At 44.1% G+C, this 9879-nt stretch overlaps 1 protein-coding gene across 1 annotated transcript; it reads right to left on the minus strand.

Moving 5' to 3' along the window:
* Window positions 1-1684: 1684 nt before the first annotated feature.
* Window positions 1685-7723, minus strand: LOC120431586 (uncharacterized protein K02A2.6-like). The gene is made up of 2 exons (XM_052706566.1): window positions 5008-7723; window positions 1685-4932 (listed from the first exon to the last, which is right to left on the minus strand). Exons 1-2 carry the CDS (start codon window positions 7216-7218, stop codon window positions 2941-2943), a joined length of 4203 nt encoding a protein of 1400 aa, XP_052562526.1. The 5' UTR covers window positions 7219-7723; the 3' UTR covers window positions 1685-2940.
* Between the last annotated feature and the right edge of the window lie 2156 nt (window positions 7724-9879).

Below are 9879 nucleotides of genomic sequence, written 5' to 3' on the forward strand. Positions count from 1 at the left end.
ACATAAATAACATAAATAACATAAATAACATAAATAACATAAATAACATAAATAACATAAATAACATAAATAACATAAATAACATAAATAACATAAATAACATAAATAACATAAATAACATAAATAACATAAATAACATAAATAACATAAATAACATAAATAACATAAATAACATAAATAACATAAATAACATAAATAACATAAATAACATAAATAACATAAATAACATAAATAACATAAATAACATAAATAACATAAATAACATAAATAACATAAATAACATAAATAACATAAATAACATAAATAACATAAATAACATAAATAACATAAATAACATAAATAACATAAATAACATAAATAACATAAATAACATAAATAACATAAATAACATAAATAACATAAATAACATAAATAACATAAATAACATAAATAACATAAATAACATAAATAACATAAATAACATAAATAACAGCCGGGACCGTGGTGTAGGGGTAAGCGTGATTGCCTCTCACCCAGTCGGTCTGGGTTTGATCCCAGACGGTCCCGGTGGCATTTTTCGAGACGAGATTTGTGTGATCACGCCTTCCGTCGGACGGGAAGTAAATGTTGGCCCCGGACTAACCTAAAAAAAACAAAAAAGGTTAGGTCGTTAGCTCAGTCCAGGTGTAGGAGTCGTCTCCCTGGGTCCTGTCTCGGTGGAGTCGCTGGTAGGCAGTTGGACTCACAATCCAAAAGTCGTCAGTTCGGATCCCGGGGTGGATGGAAGCTAAGGTGAGCAATCCTCTACCAAAACCGGAAATAGATTTTATTTGTATTTTTTATTTCGCTCAAACTTTGTGAGGGCCTTCCCTATAGTGTCTTCGGTATTGTTGAGGACTTTTGAGAAAAAAATAGGTACACGGAAAAAAAATGTGCAGATTTTTTTATCAACTTTTTTTTCACTAAAACTCAATTTCCCAAAATACGTATTTTTTGATCTTCGAGATTTTTGATAATAAAACATGATAATAACAAAAATCCGCAACTTTTGAGCCATAGAGAAACATGGTCAAAAAATCTGCCGCCGAGTTATGAATTTTTGAAAAAATAGTGATTTTTGGAAAAAATCGAAGTTTTATGCAAAAACAAGTTTGACATTACTTTTTAATGCAAAATTGAATTTGCAATCGAAAAGTACTTTACAGATTTTTTGATAAAGGGCTCCGTTTTCAAGATATAGCCACCGAAAGTTTGATTTCAGCGAAATATTTGCAGTTTTACAATTTTTAAAAATAGTGACCATGAGTGACCATTTCTAAAAATATTTTTTTTTTAAAGTTCAGAAAATTTGCTGTAAAATTGTCTAAGAGACATTGAAGATTGGACCTCTGGTTGCTGAGATACAGCGGCTTAAAGAAAAAGAAACACGAAAATTGAAGCCCACCATTTTCTAATGACGATATCTCAGCAATTAATGGTCCGATTTTCAATGTTAATACATGAATCATTCGTAAAATTTTCCGATCTTTTCGATAACATATTTTGAAAATTTTTAAATCAAGACTAACATTTTAAAAGGGCCAAATATTGAATATTACGCCCATTTAAAATGCTAGTCTTGATTTAAAAATTTTCAAAATATTTTTTTCGAAAAAATCGGAAAATTTCACGAATGTTTCATGTATTAACATCAGTGTTGCGTTCCTCACGCGCTCATTTTTCGCTCATTCGTGAGGAGGAGCGCTGCGCGAGCTAGCTCACGTTTGCCCGCGCTCACGTTTGCTCCGATTTTTTCAGCTCGCGTTTGCCCCACGCTCATTTTTCGCTCACGGAGCGCTCACTTTGGAAGCATCGCGAATCGTTTTACGTTTTTGAGACAGTTTTTTTGTTTTTCAATCCTAGTTAGATTTTTTACTTATGGCGCAGCATGTCAGTGGAAACATCACTTAGGAACAATTTTTTATGTAATAATTGAAAAGCTTATTTTCATTAACCATATTTTTGAATAATAAATTGGATTCACAAGGGTCAAATCATATTGGGGACCTACAGTCAGAGTTGAAAATATAAATATTTTCGAATTAATCGGCCTTACCTTAATAATAGTTAAGGTAAGTAGAGACAATTGCTGGGGGAAGGGTATAAGCGCGTAAACAAAAAGGACTCCCCAAGGTTTTCACCTTGGGAAAACTTACAAAACAATGAAATAATTAAAGAAGATTTATGCTGGGGTAAGTTCGATTCAGTGTTATGTGCTTGGTTAATTCTCGATTAAATTTTCAAAAGGCCCTATCTGCATAGGAAACCCATGAGGAATAGGTTGTTTTGAAAATTTAATCTAGAAATAAAATATTAAACTGTTTATGTAACTGTTTAAACTGTTTTATGTACCTAAACAGTTTGTTGGCTACCAACATTCTGATCCAGCGTGCGGATCAGAATGAGCAACCATTAAACAAAAGTCATTCCGTTTAACATTGTTCATTGCTTGGAAATGGCTGATCATTTCTATAAAGTTAATCTTTCTCATTCTTTTTCTAGAAAATAAGGTTTAATTGTTTAAACAGTTATCTCTTTACAAAAAAGCCTCAAAATTGCTAGTGTTTGAAATAACCCATTTGAATGAAATAATATAAATTGTCATTGTTATGTTTTAGCACATAAAGGGTGGCTCATCTTCCGTCAAGTAAATTATATTTAGCACTTCCGCTACCAAGCCTCTGAAAATATTCAATTACAAATTCAATAAATGATTTTTTGAATATGGATGTTATGTTCGGTATTTTAAATAGAAATACTCGATTTCAATGCTGAACAACTCCAATTTTATTGAGCTCTAATTCACAACGTCTGCTCTAGCAAGATGGCTGTCTCTAACTTAACTCTCCTCTTGTGGGTCATACCCAAACTCCTTGTCGTGGCCAAGACCGCGACTCCGTACCATAACATCCTCCCCACTTTTTATTCCAGACAATAATCGTGTAATTTGGTCGGCAGCTTCACTTCTCGTTTGGGGCGCGATCTCTCCTGTGTAACCGTCTCGGTAGGCGATGCTTTTTCCTTCGGCTGCGGTGTCGATGACAGCGAAGACAATCGTTTGTTCGGCTTCGAAGATTTGGTGATCGGGGTGCTCGGTGAATCGGTCCACGGAAACTCCGCTGGTTTCTCGGCCACTGCTACATCTGGATTCGGACCAGACGGCAACGGATTGTCCTGTAGAACGGGATGGTTGACGGCAGGCTGCGTGTTCGGTTCTTTGCGTGACTTTAGGTTAACCAAATCCCGTCGGTAGAATGCCCCGTCCACATCCACGAGATACGATCGGTCAGTTTGCTTGGCGGCGACTGTTCCGGGTGACCACACCGTAGACTTCTGTGGATGGACTTGGACGTACACTGGTGCACCGGTTTCCAGCTGCGGCAGATTACGACACTTTCTATCGTAATAATACTTTATCTTCCTCCTGTTTTCCTTGATAGCATCCGGAACTCCCTCGACCACTCGCGGAAGTAAGTTGCCAGCAGCAGTTGGGACACCACATCGTGTTTGACGAGAGAATAAGCGAGCTGCAGGACTCGATCCGATCTTGTTTGGTACGTTACGCCAATGCAGGAGAGCGTACCAAAAATCCGTGCCGGATTCTTCACACTTCTTGATCAACTGTTTAGCGATTTTAACCGCTGCCTCCGATTTGCCATTCGCTTGTTGATGGTGTGGCGCTGAAGTGGTGTGACTGAAGTCCCATTCTCCCGCAAATTGTCGCCACTCTTTTCCCACGAAGTGCGTTCCGTTATCTGTCAGCAAGAGCTGAGGAACGCCATGCCGCGCGAAGTTGATCTTGCAAGCTGCGATGGCGGATTGTGGAGTGAGATCCTTCAGCAGATCAATCTCGAACAGATCGGAATAGTGATCAACCGTCACCAAAAACTTCCGCTTAATACCTCGGTACTCAGCGAAGAACACATCAAGCGACACCAGTTGAAACGGGTGAACTGGAACCGGGTGACTCTGCATCGGGGGCTTGGACTGCGAACCGGCGAATTTGGCGCAGACGGCACACTCCTTGACTGTGTCTCGAATTTGTGCGCTCATCCCAGGCCAAAAAATATTCGCACGTGCCAGCTTCAGGGTCGCCTCAACACCATTGTGGCTGATGTGAGTCTTCTCGATCATTTTGCGCCGCAGCTTGTGGGGAATCAGTATTCTGTCGTTACGGAACACTAATCCATCCTGGGTGGTAAGTTCGTTTCTGTAGCTGAAGAAAACGCGGACGCTGTCCGGTACACCACCGATGGTCTCTGGCCAACCTTCACCAATCAACCGGATCACCAGCTGCAACACTGGATCCGCCGCCGTCTCCGCCATGATCTCCGTCAGACGATCATCTGAGATGTTCAAGAAGTGCTTCAGCTTAACGTCTTCCAGGTCGCGCATCACCTTGAATATCTCCAGCTTCTGGTAATCTCCAGCTTGAGCGTGATCGTCGTCGTAAGGGGCTCGCGAAATGGCATCAGCGACGACGTTTTCTTTGCCGGCCACGAACATAATCTCCGGCTTGTATCGTTGCAGGTTCAACAGCATATGTTGCAAGCGTCGAGGGGCCGACAACAACGGCTTCCGGAAGATGTTCACCAGCGGTTTGTGGTCGGTTTTGATAACGGTCTTCGGGTTGCCAACAATTAGTTGATCGAATCTGAGGCAGGCAAACAAGATCGCCAACAGCTCCTTCTCTATCTGGGCATAGTTCTTCTCCGTCGCAGTGAGGGTTCTGGACGCGTAACCGATCACACCGTCTTGTTGAAACACTGCAACGCCCAGACCGAAACCACTCGCGTCACACTCGATTACCAGGGGCTTGGTCACGTCGTAGTAGCGCAGCGTGTGGATGTCGGCTACGAGATTTTTCACTTTCTGGAACTCCTCGTCCTCAGCAGCAGTCCAGCGCCAGCTTTCCTTTTCGGCGATCAGTTTCCGCAGGTTGACGAAATGAGCGCTTAGGTTCCGGATGTACCGGCTCAAATAGTTGACCATGCCGACAAATCGCAGGAGCTCCTTCTTGTTGGTTGGTGTGGGAAAGTTGCGGATTGCGGCTGTCTTGGTCTCGTCTGCTGTTAGTCCCTTCGTTGTCAGCACGTGTCCAAAGAACTTCACCGATGTCTGACACAACTTGAGCTTGGACCGGTTGAGTTTCACGTTGTTCTCTTTGAGCCGCACCAACAGTTGTTCTAGAGCCCGATTGTGGTTGTCCAAAGCTTCCTCCAGATCCGTTCCGGTGCCGTACACCAGCAAGTCATCCGCTAACCCGGTCACTCCTTCCAGTCCTTGTATCGCACCTTGCAGCTTCAGCTGGAACAGTTCAGGTGCTGGAGAAATACCAAACGGCATCCTGACCCAGCGGTATCGACCGAATGGTGTCCAGAAGGTGGTCAACTTGCTGCTGGGGGTGTCCAGTTCCACGTGCCAAAATCCTTTTTTCGTGTCCACAGTTGTGAAAATCTTGGCGTTGCCCAACTCGGGAAGCAACTCGTCAATCGTGTCAAACTGCAAATTGGGCCGCTTCAGCGCTTTGTTGAGCGGGACAGGATCGAGACAAATCCGAACGGACTCGTTCTGGCCGCCACGGCGGACTAACACAATGTTGCTAACCCACTCGGTGTGTCGCGTTTCCTTCACTATAATGCCGTCCTCTTCCAGTTTGTCCAACTCCTGCTTCAGTTTCGGGCGCAAAGCGATTGGGACCCGACGAGGATGCTGAATAGATGGCTGCACACTTTCGTCCACTTCCAGGGAAACCACTCCGGGAAACCGGCCGTAGCCAGCGAAGATGTCACTGTGTTTCTCGACGATTGCTTCGGCTTTCACCTTGTAGACACTGAGCAGCTTCTCTTCTTCTGTGGCTGCTTCTGGTCGGCGTATCTTCACCGATCGGCAGAACTTCACAAAGCCCAGCGACTGTGAAGCCTTAAGCGACAAGAGCGGGCGGTGGTCATAGTCAACGACTTGCAGGACGAGCTGGAACCGCTTGCCTTTTCGTTTTACAGGTAGCATAACCTGTCCCAACACTGGTATCGGGTTGCCACCGAAAGACTTCAGCTTGATGCTTGTTGGTTGCAGTGTCGGGTTCGGAGTTTCAAGAAGCTCAGTCAAACAGTTATACCCGATCAATGTGGCATCCGCACCCGTGTCGATCTCGCACGTAACTGGTTTCCACTTCCGGCCTAGCCTGAAATCCAGAACCGCCAAAGCACTACTCTCCACAGCTGACTTGGACTTGATTTTGGCAATCTGCACTTCGTGCTCACTTTCTTCGTCGTCGCTGTCCACACTGCTGGATTCAGAGCGTTCCTCGGAACTGCTCTCGTCGTCCTTCACCTCCTTGACACGACGGTGGCGTCGCTTCTGCTTCCAGGGTTGATCGATTTTACACGCCTTCTCAAAGTGGTTGCGGCCGCCGCAACGCTTGCATTTCTTGCCGTATGCTGGACACGCTCCCTTCACAAACTCGTGCTCATCTCCACAGAACTTACACCGCTGCAGCTTCTTCTTGGTCTTCTTGTTAATCTTCTTCACATCACTGACCACCGGCGACTCCAATGAGAGGTGCCGCAAACGTTGCTCTGCAATCTCTTCCACGCGGCAGATATCCACTGCTTTTCCCGTTGTGAGATCCTGCATGCTCAACATTTTGGTCCGCAGGTGGCCCCACTTGTTGCTGGTCACTATTTTGAACAAGATAAACTCGTCCTCCAAGAGTGCAAATTTGCACGGTTTCGCCAAACTTTTCAGCCGGGCTGCAAAGTCATCGATGGATTCGCTGGACACTTGACTCGCCGCGAAAAAATCCAATCGGTCCACGAACAAGTTACGGCTGCGCACGACCTTCTGCTTGATAGCCTTCAGGGCCTCGGCGACGTCTTTCTTTTGATCCTCTGTCAGGTCAAAGTTGTAATACTTTTTGAGCGCAGCTTCTCCGATGACGGACATCAGAAAACTGACCTTTTTTGAGGCCTGATTCGCCGGCCAACTGTCCATGCCCACGGCTTGTGAGTAGTTTCTCCAGTTGGTTAGGAAAAACTCGTAGTTCTCCTCCATGTCTCCGTCAAGACAGAGAGCCGGTGGTGGCGGAACCACGGAACTGATGTTCGACGCCGGCACAGCACGCTGTTGTAGGCCAGCAACCAGCTTCGTCACCAGCTCATTTTGTTTCGCCATAAACTGTTGAAACTGGTCGGCATCCATTTTTTCCACTATTTTTCTTCACTTATAGTCTCTTTTCAACTGTCAGTTAACTTATCGTTTTGTTTACGTTTTACTTGTCACTTCAGCGGATCGTTCTCAAACGTTTTCCCACACTGGTGCAATGTTTGCACTAATACACTGGTGTAAACAGTACACTATCGCACTCGCACAGCCAACAATGCGAGAAAGAGATAACTATAGTCTCTTTTGGGGAAAACGCTGAAACTTCCGTAGCACTTCACTGATTGTTCAGTTTTTTTTTTTTTTAACTTTCACAAAATTCAATATTCGCGATATAAATGACGACGAAATCAGTTTCTATGGTCACGATTCTTCTGACACCATGTTATGTTCGGTATTTTAAATAGAAATACTCGATTTCAATGCTGAACAACTCCAATTTTATTGAGCTCTAATTCACAACGTCTGCTCTAGCAAGATGGCTGTCTCTAACTTAACTCTCCTCTTGTGGGTCATACCCAAACTCCTTGTCGTGGCCAAGACCGCGACTCCGTACCATAACAATGGACATTCTATAAAATGTTCCGAATATGAGGGATGATTATAACTTTTATATAGCTTACTGCTGGGTTTTTTAATGGTCCAATAAAACAAATTTTATTTTTTTGATGTTTTTAAAACCGTCTTGAGTCAAAACTCTGGATTCTAAAAACTTAAAATAAACATTTGTCAATTAATTCATTTTTTTTGTACATATCAGTGCATCTTTTCACGTCAATGAATTTTTACATTAAGAAAGAGAAAGAGCGCAAAACGCTCCGGTGAGCGTGAGCGAGCACGAGCGAGTACGAGCTACCTGATAAAAACTCGCGCTCCAGCTGGAGCGAGCACACTTTCCGTGAGCGCTCGCACATTCGCAACCCTGATTAACATTGATAATCGGACCATTAGTTGCTGTTAACGCACAAATTGACGATTTTATAGAAAAACATTTGGACGACACTGTTGATATAGAAGCATAAACACTGACACAATCACAGTTGAGATTCATGTACTTTTTGTTGTATGTTTGTAGATGTTTTAGTACATGTGCCATAATGTTTTGTAATGTCTCCCCGGTTTAGAGATTTCGCTAGCACAGAACTCCTAGAATCTAGACCAATTACTTCTGACCAGACGGTCGACCGGGACAGACACAGCAGAAACAGATAAGTACCAGTACAGTAAAGATTACCCGTCCACAAAAACTCTGCCTTTTCTGTACTATCGAGTGGAATAAAGTCGTCCCTTAACTCTACGCGTATTTTTTGACTCACCGAACATCTCAGACACAGGACCACATCCAACGCTTGGAATGTGCGTCAACATTTTTTGGTCCTTCGAGCCGGATGTGTCGGGATCGTTTTGGTGAAGGGCAGTAGAGTTGCGCGTTGATGGAGTTCCGCGAAGAAAGTCCCGTCCAGAAGATGGCTAGCGTCGCCATTCTATCCGTCCAGTTCTGTTCTGTCCAGTACCGTCCAGTTTCTCAGCCAATTTCCGTCCAAACCTGTTTGTATCGTCCAAATTCCTGTGAGCTGAAAGCATAAACATTGGCTGAAGCAAAACCGTAGTTTGCAAAAGTGAAAACTTCCCAAGTTTCACCACTGGGAATCCCGTCAGAAGATACGCCATTCCTGACCGACGAAACTCCATTGTGTCCAGTAGTTCTATTCCGCCATCGTGATATGGCCACTACGCGACGAAAATCCCGTGAACTTGACCGCGAACCGAACAAAACCCGTCGAAAACCGTAAAACAATTCCGTTCCATTCACGAGCAAAACAAAACCGTCGGAAAAACTGAAACGTCAGTAGAACTGTCAGTGCGCTACAACTTTCGAAGATTGTGCGAAGAAGGTGTGACTTTTCGGAAAACGAATCTGCAGAAAGTGTTTCGAAAAGTCTGCAAGAACCGATTGATCGTGAGAAGAAAAGTATCGTGGAAAATTCGTGATGGAGAAAACGCCATGTTGTGGAGAAGAAAATGGCGTCTTGTGATTTACTTGCCAACCATTGTGGTTCGGCACACGAGTTTCCGCACTTATGAACAATTTCCGGGAGAAAATGTGCGCAGAAGTTTGTAGTGCGATTCCTTTCCTGCCACAATTCGAGAAACTACCCTAGTTCCACAGACTTTTGTTCGATCTCGTCAACCTTGCCAGTGTGGACGAACCTTGCTTTCGGAGAGCAGTGAGACGGGAAAAAGTGAGCAAGATGTGAGAAGTGAGATCGGCAAAACGTAAACATTGGAAGTTGAAGAAAATGCAGTTCGGACGTCGCTGCATTCGTTCGGTCGGTTCGCGAAGGAGGAAAAGTGCCAATTTTCCGCGAAACTGCAACCGTGCAGTTCGATACGTCGGGTGAGAACGTTTCGGTCCGTGTGCGATGCTTGGCTGAAGAAAGCCACAAGGAAAAGTGTTTTTGAGGTGCGATCCGCACCATCCGTCGATTGTGGAGCGACCAGATTGAAGAACGGTGCACTTGGTGCATCGCGCGGTCGCAGAAGAATATTCTGTCCGTAGCAGAGTTTGAAGAGGACCGTAAGAAGTGCAGGGTCCGTGAAAACGGCCAGAAGGAAGCTGGTAGCATAGAAGTCCGTGTGTGATCAGCATCGGTGTGCCAGCAGTGCACACACAATCACACGCACACCCAGCTGCAGTTT

Source organism: Culex pipiens, chromosome 1 (assembly GCF_016801865.2).
Source record: "Culex pipiens pallens isolate TS chromosome 1, TS_CPP_V2, whole genome shotgun sequence".
NCBI lineage: Eukaryota > Metazoa > Arthropoda > Insecta > Diptera > Culicidae > Culex > Culex pipiens.

Coding starts and splice junctions, on each gene's coding strand:
- LOC120431586 (XM_052706566.1), bottom strand. CDS start 7,218: ATGGATGCCGACCAGTTTCAACAGTTTATGGCGAAACAAAATGAGCTG. Junction 4,933..5,007: donor TCCTGCGATTTGTCGGCATG/GTCAACTATTTG, acceptor ATCGCCGAAAAG/GAAAGCTGGCGCTGGACTGC.